At 46.2% G+C, this 24223-nt stretch overlaps 1 protein-coding gene across 2 annotated transcripts in view; it reads left to right on the forward strand.

The window, feature by feature from the left end:
• Positions 1-24223, forward strand: part of CD36 (CD36 molecule (CD36 blood group)) — a 574756-nt gene that overhangs the window by 184459 nt on the left and 366074 nt on the right. For both annotated transcript variants that reach the window (XM_069228678.1, XM_069228679.1), the window contains exon 3: positions 8893-9037. In XM_069228678.1, the coding sequence (XP_069084779.1) occupies positions 8893-9037 (145 nt within the window). The remainder of the gene's footprint in view (positions 1-8892; positions 9038-24223) is intronic.

Here is a 24223-nt window from a genome sequence, read left to right on the forward strand (position 1 = left end):
CCCGGGGAGGTGGCGGTCCCTAGGGCAGCAGTGGGGGCTCTGCAACCCCCTCCCCTGCATTAAAATATAAATGCCCGCGGGACGTGCCCACCCGGGGGCTTCTCAAAAAAAAGTGCGGGAGCCCATGCTTCATTTTTTTAACATTTCCGTTGGATCCATGGCTCTGCCACGAATCACAACAAACATCTTTTAAAAAATGCTTTTTAGCTCTGGGGTGTCCCTTTGTGACCCCAGCACCACAGTTACCGTACTCTGGCCCTTTTTGTTTTTCTGTTTTGCTTTTTACACCAAATAACAAAATGGTCACTTTCTACACCAAGATAAATTTGGTGTAATTACGTCAGGTGGTTTCAGCACTATCGCTGTTCAATATCCGTATTGAAAAATGAATGGGGAAAACACTTTTGTTTTCTTCAGTGAATATATATATGTATCCCTGAACAGGACTTCGGCCAAAACGCGTTGGAGGGAAAGCCTGTAATTCCAGAGTAAAGACTGTTTTCAGCATTTTAAATGTGTCCGTGTACTTCCTTTACATAAGGATTTTGTGCCTATGTGTCAGGGGATCCGGACAGCCACGCTACAGCCTCTAAACTCCGGGCTGTTTGGCTGTATATATATATATATATATATATATATAGATCTATATATTTTTATATAAAGAGCCACATTGTAGCCTGCACGGTCTCACTCTGACTGCCAGTGAAAAACGCGGAGTTTGTGGCCAAGCCTCTAATTTTATTTAAACAGAAAGCAAGAAGTGTTGCACTCCAGGAACACGTTCTTCAGCTATATCTTATTTAGCCAAACACAAGTGCCCCCACCAGTGACTCGTTTCGACCACTACGGTCTTGATGACAGATAAGGCAGTCCCTCCTCAATATTCATTATATAGTTCATTCAGCCCTAAGGCACTCTAGTATTTGTAGGGCTTATATCTTGTCTATTGGCTTGCAACATAGAGATTGTCATGTTGTCATATCCTTACAAAAATCATGGCCATATTATCAACCAACCCTCCTATTTCACAAGACCATTTATAACCATTAATTTCCTAATTTTTCAAGTCATTGTACAATTATTGGGTGATTGTGATCATGTCCCCATTAAATTACATTGATGGCTTAGTGCTAATCCAGTCTGTTCCTAAACAGTTAATAAAACCATAGGGAACTTTTATTATTACTCAAATCACTGAGGTAATCGTAAATTCATGCCATGTGTTAAATCTTACCCCTTGTTTACATTCATTTTGTTATGTGGCAATAGTCATATGCTTCAAGATAGGGTAAAGTTGGTGTTGCTGTCTACATTGTACCTGCGGGTCTAGCTAAGTGCTAGATCTAATTGACCGTCAGTCTTCCTCTCATATTCACACTGTTCACATTTATGAATGTCTCCTTGAAGGCTTCTTCATACCCAAAGTGGAGGGACATGCCAATATTCAATACCACCCAATTTGAACTGAAAACGAACTCAACTTCAAAATAGGACAGTGAGTTATAATTATATTTTCTTCAAATTCATTAGCTGTGCATTTGTCTCTCTATTGGAAAACATCTTAGAGGTGTATGTCGGTGTTGAGATCAAACTTTGTTCTCAGTTTCACTGTATAACTGGACTCTAACTGGTGATGTTTTAAGGTCCTGTTTCCACCCCTTTTACTCATTGGCACATAGGCTACCCAAAGTAGCACAGTGTTTGCCAATCATTACTGTGATATTGTGTGTAGTGTTTTGCAATTGCATAGCTCTGGTCCAAATTACGAATGAATGCCCTTATATGTTCCAATATTAGTTTTTTTAGTTTACATGTGGTGCTTCCCACATATTTCAACCCAGATTCACATTTTAGTATGTATACAACATGGGTCGTTTCACATGATTTTTTGATGAATTTTGTATATTCGGCCCAAGGTGTCTTTGACTTCTTTTCTATTCTCTCCTATGTTACATGCTTTGCATTTCAAACATTTCATAAAGCCCTCACCCTCATTGTCTAACCAGGTTCAATGCTCCCACCAGTGAAATGACTGTTTACCAATTTGCCTTTGATTGAGGGGGCTTTTCTGTAGCTGATGCTAGACTTTGTTCCTATCAAAGACCCTACTTTTTCCAAAACTCCTTATGTTCTCTGTTATATGTCATAATCATTCTTATAGTTCGTTATTTGGTTTCATCAGACCCAACATTTCTTCTTGGTATCAGTGTTTCAATTCTTGAAAGCTTTTGTGGTTTTATTGCCCCTTGTTTAATGTTTAATATGCCATTTAGAGTAGCCAAGCTTTTCAAATCTTTGTTGTACATTCTTAAACTATTCCCTCATATCATTGTCATTTGAGCAGTTTCTTCTCACTCTTATGACTTCACCATAAGGTATGCCCTTAATCAGTATTTGTGAGTGAAAGCTGTTCATTGAATTGCGTTTTCGAAACATTGTAGTTTCCAAAGCATTCTCTCGTACATAGACTTTAATATCAAAACATTCTATTTCAGATTTACTGGTTTTATGTGTGAACTGGAGACCAATTTCAATATTGTTCAGAATGGTAAAAAAGTTTTGAAATTCAAATTCAGTTTCATGCCAGATAATAAACAGATCATCTATGTCCATGGGACACAATACCACTTTGTCCAAGTACTGGTCGCTCTCCTCTGTCCAAGCTACTTCCTTCTCCCACAAACCCATGGTGAGATTGACGTAGCTTGAAGAGAAGGAAACTCCCATCGCTGTCCCCTGTGTCTGTAGAAATTGATCGAACAAAAAGATGTTATTGGTTAGGCATGTCTTAATCATAGATAACAACAACCTTGAGTGCATGTAGGCCCACGCCATGTCTGATTGAAGTATATAAAGATCCCACATCTACTGTGATCAGTAGTTATTCACTCTGCCATGTAATATTTGTCAGGATTCTCAAAAGGTTGCCAGTATCTTTCACATAGGAACTATGGGGCATATTTAAAAGGCCCTAGCGCCAACAGAGCGTCACTTTTCGTGGCGCTCCAGTGGCTCTAAGCACTGCTCCATTTTTACAAGGAAGTGTGACACCTCTTTTGTGTGGTATTATGCCTCCTTGTAAATATGAGCCCCTCCAATGCAGTTTTCTGCGTCAGAAGGGCGTGCAATGGGAGTTGCTGTGGGGGTTCCACTGCAACACCCATTTCTTTTGCCGCTGCCTCAGATTTACGAGTTGTCGTAAACCTGAGGCAGCGGCAAAAACTAGCACCACCCCAGGGGTGGCGTTAGCATGGCAAAACGAGGAGGAATGCTTTTATTCCTCCTCGTTTTTTGCTTTTTCTATGTGTGCAGCATTCTGCAGCACACTTAGAAGAAGCAAAATGCAATGGATGATTATTTACGTGTAGGAAGGGACACCTTTCTGCACATAAACAATCTATCCCCTCAACGCAGACACCCTTGCACTATGGTCCAAGGATGCCTGCATTGGTGCTAGGCCGATTAGTTCAGCGCCAGCGCAGGGAGAAACGCAGGGTTGCACTGTATTCCTCTCAATACAGTGCACCCCTGCGTTTCAAAAGTGGCACAGTGCGGCGCTGCTATTTTTGGCATAGCACCGCTCTATCTAGCCTGTTCTCCATGGCTTGTCCTACCTTTTTACTTTCCTCTTATTCTGTAATTTTGGCGATTAGTTCTTCCACCTTCTTTCTTTCCTAATGTAATTCTTCAATGTCCAACTTTGCATTCTTAATTATAATCAGAATCATATTTTTGTAACATTGCATACTGTTCTTTCCCTATTCATGTAGCATTTCAGGTCTTGTATTAAGATGGTTGGGTACGGTAAAGATCCTCAGGCCCTGAGGGACTCTGCCTAATTCAATATATTTTTCCAGTGTTATCACTTCCCAACTTTTCGTGATTTCTTTCATTAGCTCTTTTTTGTTGAATATATGTGCCTGTTTCCCAAGTTCATATAAGTTCCAATTGTAATCCCTTCACTATTACCAAAGATAGAATACTGAAATGATTTCTATAGACAGTTGTTTACCTTTAAGCAGTTTTTGTTGTGTCTATTAATGTACAATATTCCTAGTTTTTCGTTTGGAACCAACTTGACTTTTCCCTCTGCTTAAAATTTGCAATTCGTTTTTCCAGTGTTGTTGAAATAATTGTTTATATTATTTTTCTAGACGATTTACACAATTTGTTTTACAGAGCTGTGTTCATCAATTTCACTCCTCTGTGTTTATTGCTTTTTTAGGCACCTTACACGATTTGTTTTGCAGAGCTAAGTTCATCAGTTTCACTCTGCTGTTCATTCAAGCGCTTGTTACACAGAAACATGTTAACTCTAATTGTTTGTAGATATCATTTATTGCTTGGTTTACTGTTACTACTGTTACTAGATAGTTGTCTTTCACGTTTTTCTGAACAATTTCATTATTTATTTATCAGAGCTAAGGGCCAGATGTACGAAGCCGTTTGCATGGTGCAAACTGCGAAAATCGCAGTTTGCGCCATGCAAACGGCCTAACACGATGCTCATTCACAAATTTCGAGTCGGTACCGACTCGCATCGCAATTCAGAATTCAATTCAAAGCAACTCGCAGTTACCACCAGTGTCACACTGGTGGTAACACATTCGCAAAACGGACCCATGGATTTTGGTGCATTCTCAGATTGTTTAAGAATAGCAAACCTTGAGATTCATTAAAATGCTAGTGTAATGAGAGAAATATGTTTATTTCTTCTCCTTTTTTCCTCTTTCTACATGTACTGCATTATGCAGTGCATATAGAAAGAGAAATAACCCTCAGAGGATTGCTTTTGTGCAGGAAGGAGTCCCTTGCTGAAAAAAAAAATCCTAGCTGTAATGCAGGCACCCTCTGACTTCCAAGCAAACCACAGCAGAGAGACCATCCTGATTGCTGCCATGGATATCTATACGCTACGCAATAGAAGTGAATTTGCAGCCCTTATCTTTTGTGACCTCTCCACTGCCTTCAACACTGTTTCCCACCACCCGCTCATCAAGAGACTACACCAGATCGGAATACAGGGAGACACACTGAGATGGATTGCTTCATTCCTCACGGGACGCATGCTGAAAGTCTGCCTCTCCCTTTCACCTTGGAACACATGAATACCATCTTCGGTGTCCCTCAAGACACATTTACCAGCCCCCTTCTCTTCAACACCTATATGACACCTCGTGCTGACACAGTCAGAATCCACAATATCAACATAATATCCTATGCCGACAATGCCCAGCTCATTGTAGCACTCTCAGCAGACCCCACCACAACCAAGACCAACTTCCACAACTGCATGAAGAATGTAGCAGCCTGGATGAAAGACAACTGTCTAAAGTCCAACACAGACAGGGCCGAAGTTCTTATCTTTGGCAAACACACCTCCCCCTGGAATGACACCTGGTAGCCTGCAGAACTCTGACCCACTCACTCACCTAAAGAGCATGCCAGCAATCTTGGCATCATGCTGGGCAGCAAACTCACCATGTAATGACTGCTGGAAAGTAGATTATTGGTAAGGGCAGGTAGGACCTACACTTAGCAATAGATCACTTACCCCACTAGGTCCAGTTAAGTCTCAATAAATTAATCCAACTCAACCCTTGGTAGCTTGGAAATGAGCAGTTAGGCTTAATTTAGGAGAAAGGTGTGTAAAACATTTAAAAATCACAAAATAGTAAATGAGTAAAACACGTCACTTTATAAAACCAGATTATTTTTTATCTTTAAAATGACACTAAAACGACAAACATCCAATAAATGTTTTAAAGATTAAGGCCCTCATTATAACATTGGCGGTATTGACCGCCTACCCCCTCGGCGACGGCCACCAACATACCGTTGCCATGGCTACCGACCGTCCATGCCATTATGACCCTAGCCGAATTCCATCGATGGACATGGCGGCGGATGGCAGTAAGGTGGCGCTGCTGCCAGCAGCAGCACCACGCCAGAAAAACCCCGCCTACTGTATCATGTTCCATGATACAGCCTGGCGGTGTTTTGCTGGTGGATGCTGCTGCCGGCAGCAGCGCCGCATCCCGCACCCTGCTGGAGGACACCCTGCAAGCAGGTAAGTTGGGTTCTCTGACAGAAGAGGGGGGGGGTGTGTGCATGTGTGGGGTGTTTGCGAATGCGTGCATGCGGGTGTAGTGTGTGTGTGCATGAGTGGGTCATAATCCTGAGGGTGGGATTGTGACGGCCGCCGGGAGCTGTTACAGCCTTGGCGGAAGGAGTGGTACATTGGCAGTTTGGCATGTGCCAAACCACAAATGTCATATTTTGGAGAAGAGTACAGCCAGTCTTTTGGCAGTACTCTTCTCCAAAATACCGCCGTCCACCAGGGTCGTAACAACAGCCTAAATGTTTTTTAGCGCATAGATATTAAAAGTGCCAAACTGTTCACACTCGGCCAGAGCAAAGTCAAAATTTGAGGCTGACCCTGATGGAGCCCTACTCAGCTAAAGTGAGCGGGAGGCCTCGGTCAAAGTTTTACCTTCTGACATAGGGCCTATTATGAGTCTAGCGGTCACTAGACCACCAGACTCGATGTGGCGGTCAGGACTACTGCTGCTGTGGCGGTCCGACTGTCACATTACAAACCTGGTGGTCACATCGCTAGGATGCCGCAGACTCTGTCGGGATCAGTGACCTGCCGAAACGGACCAACATCACCCAGCACCGGATGGACCTCCACTGGCTCCCCATACAGAAAATATCAAAATTCAAACTACTGACACATGCCTACAAAGCCCTCCACGACCTAGGACCATCATACTTGAACCACCACCTGAACTTCCACCAACCAGCTAGAAACATTTGCTCTGCCTCCCTCGCCTGACACTGCACATCTGCCAGAACCACAGCAGAGGCCACACCTTCTCCCACCTCACCATCAAGTTCTGGAACGCCCTCCCTCTTCACCTTCGATCATCACCCTTGCTGATTGTCTTCAGGAAGAAACTCAAGACTTGGCTCTTCGACTAAAAGCCCAGCAACCCATCACCTGGATACACTCACAGGTGATAAGCTGTGCTCTGCAAATAAAGCTTGATTGATTGAGCACTAGGCTGGAGTCAGTGCGCCAGCACAGAGAGAGTGCAGGAACATGCTATGTCTTAGTAGATGCGGCGCATTCCTGCCCTCTCCCTGTCACACTACGTAGCACAGCATGTCTTGCTGCTTTCCATGGCTTGTTAGTAAATCTGTGCCCAATTATTTTGCAGAGTCCGTCTTATTTTGATTGTGTAAGTACTCCATAATTAGGGAAACACACACTCTAAGAAAGTGTAAAACAGTATTTGCCATGCTTTATAGTGTTGCTGTGTTTGCTGTTTCACAAAGAAAAAGGTAAGGTGTGCTTTTAATTTTGTAATGAGGTGCGGGGTTCACAAAAATGCATGGTCCGAGGATAAACAGCTCTTGATGCCATCCCCTTGTGATGGCTTTGTTCACACACAGCACAAGAATTCTACTCCACACATTACCTATAACCACCATATATAGTCTGACCTCTACCAAAATGTACACTACTATACAGTTTCTACCAAATCACAAACTTAGGGGATTCCTCAGATTCTGTCCACTCCAAACATCAATAGGCAATCATGAAACACACATAGATATAGAACCAGGGAAAAACCTTGGTATACTTAGTCATGCTTTCACCCATCCATCCAACCATTGACCATTCTCACCCACTCACATTATCACACAATCACATACAAACTTGAGAATCAATCAAGGACAGCTTCATTTAAGACATTGGCCAGTTTTATTGGCTTTGCCAAGGCTTATTTCCAAATCAGAGTCAATAAGAAAGGCCTACTAGGGCCTCTTCTGAAGGTTGATGAATGTAGTGTACCTTTGTTGTTATTGTTTCATTGCACATTTCGGTTCTAATTGGATGTTTCACTGAGTGTGCATCTACCTCTCAAAGAAGGCTGTGACCACTACACCATCCTTATGAAAATGAACCTGAATATATTTCACGTCTTACATCGGTAAACTATTGTGAAATAAATCATAGCCCGGTGATTGTGCTCGTACAGTACATTAAAAAAAAGCAATATAGGTCACTCGCTTTCCTCGTGTAGTTCACAATCTTCTTAACATACTTTGACTTCATAAAAATGCTTTTAAATTTGCAAAAGTACCACCATACAGTCACTATATTTTGCCTCCATATGTATTTCTGTTGAATGTGACGGGCCACCATTTCATTTGAGAACTATGGGCCTCATTTTATGAGGCCCTAGCGCACACTGAGGCACCGGACCATCATTTTTTTGGCATTCCGGTTGTGCAGTGTGCCGGCCCATATTTACAAGGCCATGCAAACCTTGCATGGCTTTTCACAGGCTTGTAAATATGGACCCCATTCATGCATAACGCTTCATGAAAGGGGTGTTCCATGACAGAATCTGATGCATTCCCAGATTTACAAGTCTGGGAATGCGTCAGATTCCTACGCTGTGATGTTAAAGTGACGCAACAGAGAGAAATAACATTATTTCTCCCCATTTTTTCCTCTTTCTATGTGTGCCGCATTCTGCAGTGTGCTGCATTTTGTTTATGTGCTGGAAGGGACTGTTTATGTGCAGGAAGGTGTCCCTTCCTGCACATAAACTATCACCCCTGTAACTCCGGCACCATTGCACTATGTGATATGGCACATTCCTGCCCTTTTCTTTTGGCACAAGGCAGCACAGCAAAAAAGCTTGTGGCGCTGCCATGTGCCATAATTTAGTAAAAGAGGCCCTATGTGTTATCTTCTTCATTGCTTTTACGTGCAGCAAAGTGCAGTTTTGCAACAATAAAAATCATTGATTTCAATATTATGCATGCAAATATACTAGTATTTTTTGATGGTATTGACAAGCCCATTTTTTTTAGCACGCGTTATCTACCTAAGAAAGACATTACACAAAATGCGGATCATACAGTGTCATATTCACTCCCGCTGGAAGCATACTTCGTCCCTGAGTTGTCAGTGGGCCCAGAAGATGACAAGGTCACGGTTCTCAACCTTGCTGTTGCGGTGAGTAAACAATCATATTGTGTAATCAGGAAATCAATGTGGATGACCGCGAAAAACGCACACCCGTTAATTTGAAACTAAAATAATCATTGAAAGATAGCCTTTTGAATATCTTATAATATCGTTTGTTGTGTGATAATACTATAAATGTATGGTAGTGTAATGTGGGCAATTATATTTTAAAAACAAAAGTGAGGTCATCCTCTTGGAGCCTGATTTTGAATAACTTTCAATATATGGAAACGAGCGGAAGTATCTGAGCTTGGTTATTGCTTTAGGCGAAAACCTATACAATAGTTTACTGTTAAATCATGTCATTATACCATAGTCCGGCAAGCCTTGTATGAAACATTTCTCTCATTTCGTTATCATAGTTTTTGTAACATCATTAGCCACTTCTAAAAAGCAGATGACAGGTGCTCAACTGTACAAATGTGTTACACTTGAGTTGTGATATCATAATGGTCTTGCAGAGCCAGCAGTCAAGGTGAAGGGAAGTTAGAGAGCATCACTGCAGTGTAGTTCAAATTATTCAAATGAGATCAGGCTTTTCCTTCTTATGATCCTTCTTTTCTAAAATAAACAGTGATCAGAAGAACGTAGATAGGTTTGGGAATATATTAATCGTTTGCATCCAGAGTTCGTTACAGGAATGAAGGAAAGACTTTCCCTGGATGTCACCACGCATACCAAGCTACAACCTTTTTAATCTGACAAATAGTAATGTGGATGTGTTATTTTTTCCGATAATGTATTATGTATTTGATTTTGCACTACAAATTCAACCTGTAATTTTCATGTCAGCAACCATAATATATCTCTTTTATATGAAGGATTTACAAAAAAGTGGCTCAGCAAAACAATTTGCAGTGCCACGCTGCTCCATTTTTTAAATGCAAAAATACATCACACCCCTGTGTTTCCCCCTGCGCCGGTGCTAAATTTATCTGCCAGCGCCAACTCATGCATCCTAGCTGTTAGAAATTGGGTTACCCCCTGTCCAAGCAAGGACCCTCAATCTAGTCAGGGTAAAGGAGAATCACCCTCAGTTAACCCCTGCTTACCCCCTTTGAGGCTTGGCATGAGCAGGCAGGCTTAATTTCAGAAGAAATGTGTAAAGTATTTGTACCAACACACACAATAACCAGGTGAACCCACCACAAAAGGACACAACACAGGTTTAGAAAAATAAAAAATATTTATCTAAACAAAACAAGACCAAAATGACAAAAATGCAACATACACAAGTCAAGTTATGAATTTAAAATGCAAAAGGGTCTAAAATCCTTTAGAAAACAGTGATGAACGTTGTTAGCATACAAAAGTACCTGGGTAGCATCAAAATAATGCCGCACGGGCGAGTGTGCATCGGAAAATGCCAGCGATGTGTCGATTTCACACTCACAAGCAACAGAGCGCATTGTTCCTCCTTCAGTTGGCTCGTCGTGCGTTGTTTCTTTTCTCCCGCAAGAGAGCGCTGCGTCAATATGGATGGGCACCTCGGGTCAGGGAAGGCTTTGCATTAATGTTCTGCATCCAGCTATGTTGAATTGAAAACTGGTCACACGGTGTCAAGAAACCACTCTGCGTGGGGGCTTGCATCGTTAACAGCAGCAGCTGTGGATGTTGAGTGTTGTTTCTCCAGCCACATTACGTTGATCTTCTAGCCACCATGCAGGTGGAGTGTCGACGTTAGCCACGAGGCCGATGGCGCGTCGTGTTTCGGCCTTACAGCAGATGGTGCATCAAAAGTTTCCCCGCACGGCTGTCTTTGCATGGGTTTCTGTGCTTTTCCACCAGCTGCACATTTCAAGGGCCCAGAGACAGGTTAGGGCACCAATTGGCAGGCAGGACTCTCAGCAGAAAGCCCAAGTGCTGGCAGAGAAAAGTCATTGATGTCCCTGATACTCCAATAACATGAGGCAAGCTCAGTTCAAGCCCCTGGAGATTTTTCACCAGTGGGAAGTCACACAAAAGTCAATCTTTGTCCTCTGTCACACAGAAGCAGCTACTGCAGTCCAACCTAGCAAAACGGTCACAGGCAAAGGGGCAGTACGCCTCCTCCAGCTTCCAGATCTTCTCCTTGGCAGAGGTTCCTCTTGGCTCCAGAAGTAATTTGATTTTCAGGTGGTTTTGGGTGCTCTTCTTATACCCTTTTCTGCCTTTGAAGTAGGCCTACTTCAAAGGGAAGTCTATGTTGTTTTCAAGATCCTGCCTTGCCCAGACCAGGCCCTAGAAACACGCCAGGGGGCTGAAGAATGCATTGTGTGAGGGCAGGCACAGCCCTTTCAGGTGTAAGCGACCACTCCACCCCTCCCCCCAGCCCAGATGGATATGCAGGCTACACCCCAGCTCCCTTTGTGTCACTGTCTATAGGAGAAGTGCAAAAAAGCCCAACTGTCAAACTGACCCAGACAGGGAATCCACAAACAAGCAAAGAATGGTTTAAGCAAGAAAATGCCTATTTTCTAAAAGTGGCATTTTCAAACACACAATCTAAGAACCAACTTCACTAAAAGATGTATTTTTAACTTGTGAGTTCAGAGACCCCAAACTCCATATGTCTATCTGCTCCCAAAGGGATTCTGCACTTTAATCATATTTAAGGGCAGCCCCCATGTTAACCTATGAGAGAGATAGGCCTTGCAACAGTGAAAAACTAATTTGACAGTATTTCACTGTCAGGACATGTAAAAACCATAAGTTCATGTCCCACCTTTAACATACACTGCACCCTGCCCATAGAGCTACCTAGGGCCTATCTTAGGGGGGCCTTACATGTATAAAAAGGGAAGGTTTAGGCCTGGCAAGTGGGTACACTTGTCAAGTCAAATTGGCAGTTTAAAACTGCACTCACAGACCCTGCAGTGGCAGGTCTGAACCATGTTTACGGGGCTACTAATGTGGGTGGCACAACCAGTGCTGCAGGCCCACTTGTAGCATTTGATTTACATGCCCTGGGAACTTCTAGTGCACTTTACTAGGGACTTACTGGTAAATCAAATATGCCAATCATGGATAGACAATGTACACATACAATTTATACAGGGAACACTTATACCTTAGCACTGGTCAGCAGTGGTAAAGTGTCCAGAGCAAGCAAAACAGCAAACACAGAGTCCAGCACACATCAACAACCTGGGAAACAGAGGCAAAAAGTTAGGGGAGACCACACCAAGGATGCCAAGTCTAACAATGACCTGGACTGAGTCTTGACCCCATTTCTAACATTGGTGATCAGCGGTTGGGATTGGACTTGTATTTGTACTTGACATACAGTGATTAAGTGTACACTACTGTTTTGAGTTCAGACCACTACGTGACCACATGCTACTTGTCTTGTGAGTTTTTCTTTTTCTATGTGGGACTAGTTTTGTTCTACTTTTGTGGCTGATCCCTTGATTGACTTTTCTTGATCTTCATTGGGAACTTGGGGCCAGATGTAGCAACCAGGTTGCGATTCGCAAATGGCAAAAATCGCCGTTTGCGAGTCGCAAACCGGAGTTTGCTATTCAGAATTGCATTTTGCGAGTCTGGACCGACTCGCAAAATGCATTTCAGAGTCGCAAATAGGAAGGGGTGTTCCCTTCCTATTTGCGAGTCGCAGTGGTATGCAACTCCATTTGCGACTGCGTACGCGGTCGCAAAAGGAGTCGCAGTTACCATCCACTTGAAGTGGGTCCAAGGGACCACTACCTGCCCTGAAAAAATTCTGAAACAAAAGGTTTCGGATTTTTTTTTAAGTGCAGCTCGTTTTCCTTTAAGGAAAACGGGCTACACTTGAAAAAAAAAACTGCTTTATTTACAAGCAGTCACGGACATGGAGGTCTGCTGACTACAGCAGGCCTCCATACCAGTGAGTGCCCATAGTCGCTATGGGGCCACAATTTGCGACCCACCTCAATAATATTAATGAGGTGGGTCTTTGCGACCCCATAGCGACTCGCAGAAGGTGTCTGAGACACCTTTCTGCATATGGATTTGTGACTCGGAAATTGCAAAACGCTCGGAGTCACAATTTCCGAGTCGCAAAACCAAGTTTTGCTACATCTGGCCCTTGTTTTCTGCCTTTGGAACTTTGCACCTTGTTGACTTTTCATCATGTCCCAATCTGGATATGCATCAGCTGGAGCTGCTTTTGACCTAGGGAAACTAGAGAGCTATACAGTGGCTCAGTTGAAGCAGTTCTATAAAGTTTTTGCCTGTCCCATTAAGGGCTCCAACAAGAAGGAGGAGCTGCAAAAGGCGCTGAGGGCCTGGGTGACAGCCAAAGAAGCTGAGGGGCAAGCAGAGGAGGAGGATGAGGAGCAGAAGGTGCAATCCATTCACAATGGTATAGTGGGTGGGCCTGTTATGTCTCGGGAGAGAGTCTCCAGGGCATATAGCAGTGTGTCCTCCAAGGGTCTGACCCCTGAAGAGTTACAGGACAGACAGGCAGAAAGTACCAATTGGAGCTGGAGAAGCTCAAGTTCAAGATGGCCATTGAGGAGAAGAAGCTACTGCTGGCTCATGAGCTTAGCTTGAGAGAGGTAGATCATAGGATCCAGTCAAGTAGAAATGGTGGCAGCAACAGCACAGTGCAGCATGAGAGAAGGGTACACATTCCAAAAGACCTATTGAAGGATTACAAGAGGGAGGATGACATATACTTGTGGTTCAAAGGGTGTGAGTTTGCTCTCCATATGAATCTGGTCCCTGAAGCTCATTCAGGGATGGGTCTGTGGAAGCACTTTGAGGTAGAGGGGAGGGATACTCTGACATCCTTAGGGGATTCTCAGGGGCTCACCTACTCTATCATGAAGGATGCCCTACTCACAAGATATGGTCTCACCTCTGAGCAGTATAAGGAAAAAATCAGGTCCGATAAGAGGAAGGAATACCAAACATGGGTGGTGTGTGTTGATTCATTCTGCAGGTCACTGCATGGTTGGGTAAAGGGAAGTAAGGTAACAACATATGAGGGGCTTTACAATTTGATTGCTTGGGACCACTTGTACAGTTTCTGTTTTCCAGAGCGGCACCAACACCTAATTGACAGCAAGCTGCCTGACACCAGGAAGCTTGCGCAGGAAACGGACCACTGGGAGAGCACCAGGGTCCAAAAGAGGTATGGGGGAGACCATGCCAAGGGTGGGCAGGGTCCCTCTCAGAAGAAAGGGGGTGGTAAGGGTAAACAGGGGAGTTCTCTAAAGGGCCCCAATCTGATTCCCAGGGAAGGATTCCCAGCCCCCCAGTGAGAATAAGGCATGGTTCTCCAAAGGGAAACCAATGGCAGGGGTCCCCCGTGCAAGTATTATGCATGTGACCAAGTGGGTCATGTGAGGGGGGACCCCAAATGCCCAAAGAGTACACTGGCACCCACTGGTGCGCAGTCCCAGGGATTGGCTAGTGTAGCACTTGGGGAGGAGTTGGTTCCAAGTGGGTGGGAGCCAGCTGAGATGACCCTTGTCTCAGTAGGGGACAGTGAGATGGTCCAGAGAACCCTAGTGCCTGATAACACTAAAAAGTACAGGCGGTGGGTGACCATTAATGGACAGAGTTTGGAGGCTCTAAGAGACACAGGAGCCAGTGTGACTACAGTGAGGAGTCACCTGGTGTCTGAAGAGCAGATTGATCCCCGTGTACTTCACCAAGTAGTTGCAGTGGACAACTCACAGCGCCTGTGTAGAGTGGCACAGGTTCCCTTTGAAGGTGGGTGGGGTCTCAGGTTCCTTGAAGGTAGCTGTGAGTCTAACCATGCCTGTACCTTGTTTGCTTGGCAATGACCTGAAGGATTTCCCTTGGAAGGAGGTGGAACACAGGTCACACTTGGAGATGTTGGGTCTGCCTGGGTGGGTATGTGTCTCTACCAAGTCAATGGAAGCCCATCAGGGTGGTGAAGAGCCCCTGGAGCCTGAAACTGTGGCCCAGGGGACCTCCAAAAAGTGGAAGGGCAGGGGGCACGGGAAACCGGCCCCAGAAGTTCCCACAGTCTGGGAGGAGGCAGATCCTGAGGGTAACGCCCAGAGCCTACATGGGAACAGGTGGCTGAACTGGGGAAGGTCCCTGAGCTGTCGCAGTGGCAGCAGGAAGGGGGACAAGAGCTTTGGACTATGGTCATACTCTGAATATCAATCATGTAACAACTATGCATTCATAACTTAAACGTTTGATCTCAGCCTAGAAATTCTAAATGACTTAAATATGTATCTCACATCTTATGCTTCCCAAAAAACAATGAAACTATAATTTGCTTATCTCCAAAACTTTTTCACATTTACTACCTAGGTGTGAAAGTTTTACTCATTGAACTTGAAGCGCTTTGTTCGTTGGGCAGAATCGCCTTGCTTGTTGTTCATGAAGCGCTTTGATCATCATACATGAAGTGCTTTGTTTATTGTGCCAGAGAGTGCTTTTACTTGCTTTGTCTGAAGCGCTACCCTTGTTATACTAAGGGGCGCTTTACTCATGTGGCCTGAAGCGTTTTGATCCTCGAGCCAAGACCGCTTTACTCATGTGGCCTGAAATGCTTTGATTGACATGCCAAGGGCGCTTTACTCTTGTGCCTTGAAGTGCTTTGCTCGTTGTGCTCAGGGGGCGCTTTACTCATGTGAACTAAAGCGTTTTGATCCTCGTGCCAAGACCGCTTTACTCATGTGGCCTGAAAGGCTTTGATTGTCGTGCCAAGGGCGCTTTACTCTTGTGCCTTGAAGCGCTTTGCTCATTGTGCTAAGTGGGCGCTTTGCTCATGTAGACTAAAGCGTTTTGATCCTCATGCCAAGACTGCTTTACTCATGTGTCCTGAAATGCTTTGATTGTTGTGCCAAGGGCGCTTTACACGTGTGGCCTGAAGCGCTTTGCTCGTTGTGCTAAGGAGTGCTTTACTCCTGTGATCCAAAGCACTTTGATTGTCGCGCCAAGGCCGCTTTATTCCTAGAACTGAAAACACTTTCTGACCAGGTTGAAACCAAAGTGACATTCCAGTCATAACACCATTTAATATCCTCCTGTGCCTTGCTTTCAGGTTCTACTATGTGAGACTCCTGAAGCAGGCAGTCTGGTTTCTCAGAGCCAGCAGGTAGCTAAATACATCCTTTACTAGGAACTTTTTCCAGAGGCTTCTTCACCAGTCTTAAAGATCCCCTCAAAAGGTGGTCATAAATCAGCTCAAAAGGACTAAACCCAAGTCCTTTTTGAGGCACCTCCCTGTAAGCGAACAGAAGGCATGACAAGAGGACATCCCACTTCCAACCCAAGGGCTCTCACAGGCCCATTATCATGCCCTTCAAGGTGTGGTTACATCTCTCAACCAGACCATTGCTTTGGGGGTGGTAAGGTGTGGTGAACTTGTAGGTTACCCCACACACCTTCCACAGAGACTTCATATAAGTTGATATGAAGTTAGTACCCCTATCGGACACCACCTCCTTGGGGAACCCCATGCGGGTAAAAACTCCCATCAGTGCACTGCCCACCACAGGGGCAGTTATCGATCTCAAAGGAATGGATCCTGGGTACCGGGTGGCATGGTCCACCAAGACCAGGATAAACCTGTTGCCCATGGCTGTCTTGGGATCCAGAGGCCCCACAATGTCAATACAACCCCTTTCAAAGGGGTACTAACCACAAGGAAAGGTTGGAGGTGAGCTTTACATTTCCCCCCACTCTTGCCACTTGCCTGACAAGTCAGGCAAGAACTACAATGAGCATCACAATGCCTGCACATTTGGGGCCAATAGAAGTCAGTGACAAGCTGCTTAAAGGCCTTGCCTGCCCCAAATGACCAGCTAAAGGCACATCATGAGCCAGACCCAGTAGGAAGGCTCTGAAGCACTGGGGTACCATCAGCACCCGGGCTGACCCAGGCTCAGGAACCTGAGGCTTGCTATATAGAAGGCCATCCTCCCAGTAAATCCAATGTGATCCAGGCTCCTTGCCAGACGCCTGGTCTGCAGCCTGCTGCCGCAAACCCTCCAGAGTAGGGCATGTTTTCTGTGCCTCAAAGAATGTGTCCCTGGTGCCCCCCCATTCCTCCTGCCTCTTTAACAGCTCAGGGACCTCACCCAGTTCAGCTACCTGTTCCCTGTAGGTTCCAGGGCCTCCCACTCAGGTTCAGCCTCCTCCTGCACCGTGGGAACTTCTTCCCACACCCCTTGCCCTTCCTCCTTCTGGCAGACACCTGGGCCATTCTTTCAGGCTCCAGGGTCTCCTGATTACCCTGACGGGCTGCCATAGACCAGGTAGACACACAGGCCCACCTAGGCACCCCCACATTTCCAAGTGTTACCTGCGTTCCACCTCCTGCCAAGGGGAATCCTCCAGGTCAGTGCCTAGCAAACAAGCTACAGGCATGGTTAGACTCACATCTACCTTCAAGGAACCTGAGATCCCCCTATTCAAAGGGAACCCGCACCACTCTGCACAGGCGCTCTGAGTTGTCCACTGCAACTACTTGGTGAAGTACACTGGGAACTATCTGCTCTTCAGACACCAGGTGACTCCTCACTGTAGTCACACTGGCTCCTGTGTCTCTCAGAGCCTTCACCCTCTGTCCACTGATGGTCACCCACCGCCTGTACTTCTTAGTATTATCAGGCATGAGGGTCCTCTGGACCATCTTACTGTCCCCTAGTGAGACAAGGGTCATCTCAGCTGGCTCCCACCCACCTGGAACCAACTCCTCCCCAAGCGCTATACTGACCAAACCCTGTGATTGAGCACCAGTGGGTGCCGGTGTCCATTTGGGACATTTGGGGTCCCCCCTCAAGTGACCATCCAGATCACATGCAAAGCACTTGCCGGGACACTTCTATGCAGGTTTCCCTGTGGAGACCCATGGTTTCTTTTCAACTGGGGGCTGGAATTCTTTACCCTGGGAACTAGGTTGGGACCCCTTAGAGAACTCCCCCCTGTTTGCCCTCCCCCCCCAATTCTTCTGATGGGGACCCTGCCCAACTTTGGCATGGTCTTCCCCTACCTCTTTTGGACTCTGGTGCTCTCTCAACGGTCTGCTTCCTTCGCAAGCTTCCGGGGGTCAGTCAGCTTGCTGTCAATTAGGTGCTAGCGCAGCTCTGGAAAACATTAGCTGTACAAGTGCTTCCAAGCAATCAAATTGTAAAGCCCCTTATACCTTGTTACCTTACTGCCCTTCACCCAATCATCCAGTGACCTGCATAAAGAATCAACACATTCCAACCATGTTTGGGATTCCTTCTTCTTATAGGACCTAAACTTGTCCTTATACTGATCAGGGGTGAGACCATACCTAGTAATCAGGGCATCCTTCATGATAGGGTAAGTGAGCCCCTGGGGATCCCCTAATGAGTTCAGAGTATCCCTTCCCTCTACCTCGAAGTGCTTCCACAGACCGCCCCCGCCAATGAGCTTCAGGGACCAGATTCATATGAAGAGCAAACTCACACCCCTTAATCCACAACAGTATGTCATCCTCCGTCTTGTAATCCTTTACAAGGTCCTTAGGAATGTGCATCCTCCTCTCAGTCTGCATTGTGTTATTGCTGCCACCACCCCTACTAGACTGCCTCCTCTGATTTAGCTCCCTCAAGCTGAGCTCATGAGCCAACAACAACTTTTTCTCTTCCATGGCCATCCTCATTTTCTCCAACTGCAAGTGGTGAGCTTCTCTGCCTGTCTGTCCCGCAACTCTTCAGGAGTCAGACCCTTGGATGACACACTGCTACATGCCCTCGAGACCCTCTCCCTGGAAATAACAGGCCCACTCACTACACCACTGTGGATGGATAGCTCTTCTTCCTCCTCATCCTCCTCCTCCTCTGTATGCCCCTCAGCCTCCTTGGCTGTTACCCTGGCCCTAAGTGCCTTTTGCATCTCCTCCTTCCTTGTGGAGTTCTTAATGGGACAAGCAAGGGTTTTGCAGAACTGCCTCAACTGGGCAACTGTATTGCTCTCCAGTTTCCCTGAATCAAAAGCAGCTCCAGTTGATGCATCTCCAGACTGAGACACAATGAAGAGTTAAAAGTGCAAAGTTCCGAAGCCAGAAAAATGAGTTCCCAAATAAAGTTTAAAAGTCAATAAAGGATTACCACCAAATTGAAGTAGGAAAAAATCCAAAAAGAGAAAAAAAATAAAAAAATCACAAAGACAAGTAGTATGTTGTCACATAATGGTCTGCACTGAAAACAGTAGTGTACACTTAATCACTGTATGTCTGATACAAATACAAGTCCAATCCTAACAACTGATCACCAATTTTAGAAATGGGGTCTTTGGTTGGCAGTCAGGTTACCCCCTGTCCAAGCAAGGACCCTCACTCTAATCAGGGTAAAGGAGAATCACCCTCAGTTAACTCCAGCTCACCCCCTTGGTAGTTTGGCATGAGCAGGCAGACTTACCTTCAAAAGAAATGTGTAAAGTATTTGTACAAACACACATAGTAGCCCAGTGAAACCACCACAAATGGACACAACACACGTTTAGAAAAATAGAAAATATTTATCTAAACAAAACAAGACCAAAATAACAAAAACCCAGCATACACAAGTCAAGTTATGAATTGAAAAATTAAAACAGTCTAAAATCCTTTGGAAAACAGTGAGAACATTGTTAGGGTACAAAAGTACCTGGGTAGCGTCAAAATAAAGCTGCACGGGTGAGTGTGAGTCGGAAAAGGCCAGTGATGCATCGATTTCTCACTCGCAAATGATAGCGTGCATCGTTCCTCCTCCGGTTGGGTCGGCGTGCATTGTTTCTTCTCTCCCTCAATAAAGCGATGCATCGATCTAGACATGCACCTCGGGTCCGGGCAGGCTTTGCGTTGATTTTCCTCGCCCAGCAAAGTTGCATCGAAAACCGGTCGCACAGCGCCAAGAAACCGCTCTGCGTGGGGGCTTGCATCGTTAACAGCAGCCGCTGTGGGTGTTGAGCATCGTTTCTCTAGCCGCGTTGTGTCGATCTTCCAGCCTTAATGCAGGTGGAGTGTCGAGGTTAGCAACGAGGCTGGTGGCACGCCATTTTTCAGCCAATAGGAGGTTGGTGAGTCAAAAGTTTCCCCGCACGGCAGTCTTTGTCTGGGTTTCTGTCCTTTTCTACCAGCTGTACCTTTCAGGGGCCCAGAGACAGGTTAAGGCACCACTTGGCAGGCAGAACTCTCAGCAGAAAGCCCAAGTGCTGGCAGAGAGAAGTCGTTGATGTCCCTGAGACTTCAACAACAGGAGGCAAGCTCAGTTCAAGCCCTTGGAGATTCTTCACCAGTGAGAAGCCACACAAAAGTCAGTTTTTGTCCTCTCTCAGGCAGAAGCAGCTGATGCAGTCCAACTCAGCAAAGCGCAGTCACAGGCAGAGGGGCAGTACTCTTCCTCCAGCGTCCAGCTCTTCTCCTTGGAAGAGGTTTCTCTTGGCTCCAGAAGTAATCTGATTTTCAGGCGGTTTGGTTGCTGTTCTTATACCCCTTTCTGCCTTTGAAGTAGGCCTACTTCAAAGAGAAGCCTCTGTTGTTCAAGATCCTCCCTTGCCCAGGCCAGGCCCCAGACGCACACCATGGGGTTGGAGACTGCATTGTGTAAGAGCAGGCACAGCTCTTTCAGGTGTAAGTGACCACTCCACCCCTCCCCTGCCCTCAGCCCAAATGGCCCATCAGGATATGCAGGCTACACCCCAGCACCCTTTGTGTCACTGTCTAGAGGAGAGGTAAAAACAGCCCAACTGCCAACATGACCCAGACAGGGAATTCACAAACAAGCAGAGTCACAGAATGTTTTAAGAAAGAAAATGTCTACTTTCTAAAAGTGGCATTTTCAAACACTCAATCTAAGAACCAACTTCACTAAAAGATGTATTTTTAGATTGTGAGTTCAGAGACCCCAATCTCCACATGTCTATCTGCCCTGAAAGGGAATCTACACTTTAATCATATTTAAAGGCAGCAGCCCCCATGTTAACTTATGAGAGAGATAGGCCTTGCAACAGTGAAAACCAAATTTGGCAGTATTTCACTGTCAGGACATGTAAAACACATAAGTACATGTCTCACCTTTAACATACACTGCACCCTGCCCATGGGGCTACCTAGAGCCTACCTTAGGGGTACCTTACATGTCTAAAAAGGGAAGGTTTATGTCTTGCAGGTGGGTACACTTGCCAAGTCGAAATGGCAGTTTAGAACTGCACTCACACACTGCAGTGGCAGGTCTGAGCCATGTTTACAGGGCTACTAATGTGGGTGGCACAATCAGTGGTGCAGGCCCACTAGTAGCATTTGATTTACAGGCCCTGGGCACCTATAGTGCACTTTACTAGGGACTTACTTGTAAATCAAATATGCAAATCATGGATAGCCAATGTACACATACAATTCATATAGGGAACACTTGCACTTTATCACTCGTTAGCAGTGGTAAAGCGTCCAGAGCAAGCAAAACAGAAAAAAACTGAGTCCAGCATACAGAATCACCCTCATAAGCAGAGGCAAAAAGTTAGGGGAGACCATGCCAATGATGTCAAGTCTAACCCTAGCACTGTAGTGCAAGGGTGTCTGCGTTGAGGGGTTTGATTGTTTATGTGAAGGAAGGTGTCCCTTCCTGCACATACACAATCATTCATAGCCTTTTGCTCTTTCTATATGTGCTACAGAATGCAGCACACATAGAAAAAGCAAAAATGAGGAGGAATGAAAGTACTTCTCCTCATTATGCCATGCTAACGCCACCACTGGGGTGGCGATTGTTTTTGGAACTGCCACAGATTTACGATTTCTCGTAAATCTGGGGCAGCGTCAAAAGCAATGCGTGTTGCAGTGAAACGCCCACAGCAACTCCTATTGCCTGTCCCTCTGCCACAGAAGACTGCGTCAGAGGGCACCATATTTAGAAGGAGGCGTTAAGCCACAAAAAGAGGTTTAACGCCTCTCTGCAAATATGGTGCAGTGAATAGTGCCACCGGAGTGTCACTAAAAGTGAAACACAGGTGGTGCTAGGTCCTTGTAAATCTAGCACCTTAAGGATTTAAATGCTTTGGGCAAAGAGTGATGATGTGATCATATATTATAATAAAATACCCTTTGCTGTACATTAAAAGCATAGTGAAAGCCACCTTTGAGTTCCATCACCTTACATAGGAACTCCTTATTGACTTGCAGTATCCTTATAAGTATTGCAGAGCTACATGTTTCAGTCTGCAGTGATGAGAACATTTGTTTAGACAACACAACAAAGGAAGGCTGAAGGAAATTTAAAGACCAGCAAGTGTTAGCTCCCAACTATAACAACAAAGCACACAAATAAACATTTGGGTCCAAATCAGAACCAAGTGCACATAGTAATGGTAAACTCACTGGAAGGAGTATTCCTTTTATAAGTAAGATTTCCGTCACCCACCATAGGTGGCATGCTTTATGATCAGGAATCTCCTGGCACTGTGACAGCTAGTCACGTGCAGGCTACAATCAATCAATCAATCACGATATTTATAAAGCGCGCTATGTACCCGTCAGGGTTTCGAGGCGCTGAGGGGAAGGGGGGGGGGTGGAGGTGTGCTGCAGTTAGCGGTCGAAGAGCCAGGTTTTGAGGAGTCTCCTGAAGGCGAGGAGGTCCTGGGTCTGGCGTAGAGATGTGGGGAGAGAGTTCCAGGACTTGGCGGCGAGGAAGGAGAAGGATCTGCCGCCGCAGGTCTTGCGCTGGATTCGGGGGACGACGGCGAGGGCGAGGTTGGCGGATCGAAGTTGACGTGTTGGAGCGTAGAAATTGAGTCTGGAGTTGAGGTAGGAGGGTCCGGCGTTGTGAAGTGCCTTGTGAGCGTGGGTGAGGAGTTTAAAGGTGATCCTCTTCTCCACCGGGAGCCAGTGGAGTTCCCTCAGGTGAGGGGAGATGTGACATCGGCGGGGTATGTCGAGGATCAGTCAGGCGGAGGCATTTTGGATACGCTGGAGTCGTTTGATGTCTTTGGTTGGGATGCCTGTGTAGAGTGCGTTGCCGTAGTCAAGTCTGCTGCTGACGAGGGCTTGGGTCACCATCTTTCTGGTCTCTGTTGGAATCCACTTGAAGATTCTGCGGAGCATGCGGAGGGTGTTGAAACAGGAGGAGGAGACGGTGCTGACCTGTTTGGACATGGTGAGTGCAGAGTCCAGGATGAAGCCGAGGTTTCTTGCGTGGCTGGCAGGGATGGGTGGGGGTCCGAGGTCGGCGGGCCACCATGAGTCGTTCCAGGCCGAAGGAGAGCGCCCGAGGATGAGGATTTCCGTCTTGTCGGAGTTGAGTTTCAGGCGACTGTTGTTCATCCATTCGGCGATGGATTTTAGTCCTTCGTGGAGGTTTGTTTTGGCGGTGAGTGGGTCTTTGGTCAGGGAGAGGACGAGCTGGGTGTCGTCGGCGTAGGAGATGATGCTGAGGTGATGCTGGCGGGCCAGTTTTGCGAGGGGGGCCATGTAGACGTTGAACAAAGTAGGGCTGAGGGAGGATCCTTGGGGGACGCCGCAGATGAGGTTGGTGGCTTTGGAGCGAAAGGGGGAGAGTCGGACTCTCTGAGTTCTGTCGGAGAGAAAGGATGAGATCCAGTGGAGGGCTTTGTCTTGGATGCCGGCTTCCTGGAGGCGGGTCAGTAGGGTGCGGTGGCAGACTGTGTCAAAAGCGGCTGATAGGTCGAGGAGGATGAGGGCCGAGGTTTCGCCGTTGTCCATTTGATGTCTGATGTCATCTGTGGCGGCGAGGAGAGCAGTCTCCGTGCTGTGGTTTCGTCTGAATCCGGATTGTGAGGGGTCCAGGATGGAGTTGTCTTCGAGGAAGTGGGTGATTTGTGTGTTGACGATCTTCTCGATGACTTTTGCTGGAAAAGGGAGGAGAGAGATCGGGCGGAAGTTTTTGAGATCGTTTGGGTCGGCCTTGGGTTTCTTGAGGAGGGGTTGGATTTCAGCGTGTTTCCAGCTGTCCGGGAAGGTGGCGGAAGTGAAGGAGAGGTTGATGATTTTGCGGAGTTTGGGGGCGATGGTGGCGTTGGCTGTGTTGAACACATGATGAGGGCATGGGTCCGTGGGGGAGCCTGAGTGGATGGTGTTCATGGTTGCCATGGTTTCTGCGTCGTCCACGTGGGTCCAGGCGGTGAGGCGGCAGTCGCGGTTGGAGACGTCGGGGGGGGGATCTGGCGGTGGGCCGGTGTTGAAGCTGTTGTGGATGGTAGCGATTTTCTGGTGGAAGAAGGTGGAGAGGTCGTCGCAGAGTTTCTGGGAGGGCGGGATGT

This window comes from Pleurodeles waltl, chromosome 4_1 (genome assembly GCF_031143425.1).
Source record: "Pleurodeles waltl isolate 20211129_DDA chromosome 4_1, aPleWal1.hap1.20221129, whole genome shotgun sequence".
In the NCBI taxonomy this organism is placed as follows: domain Eukaryota; kingdom Metazoa; phylum Chordata; class Amphibia; order Caudata; family Salamandridae; genus Pleurodeles; species Pleurodeles waltl.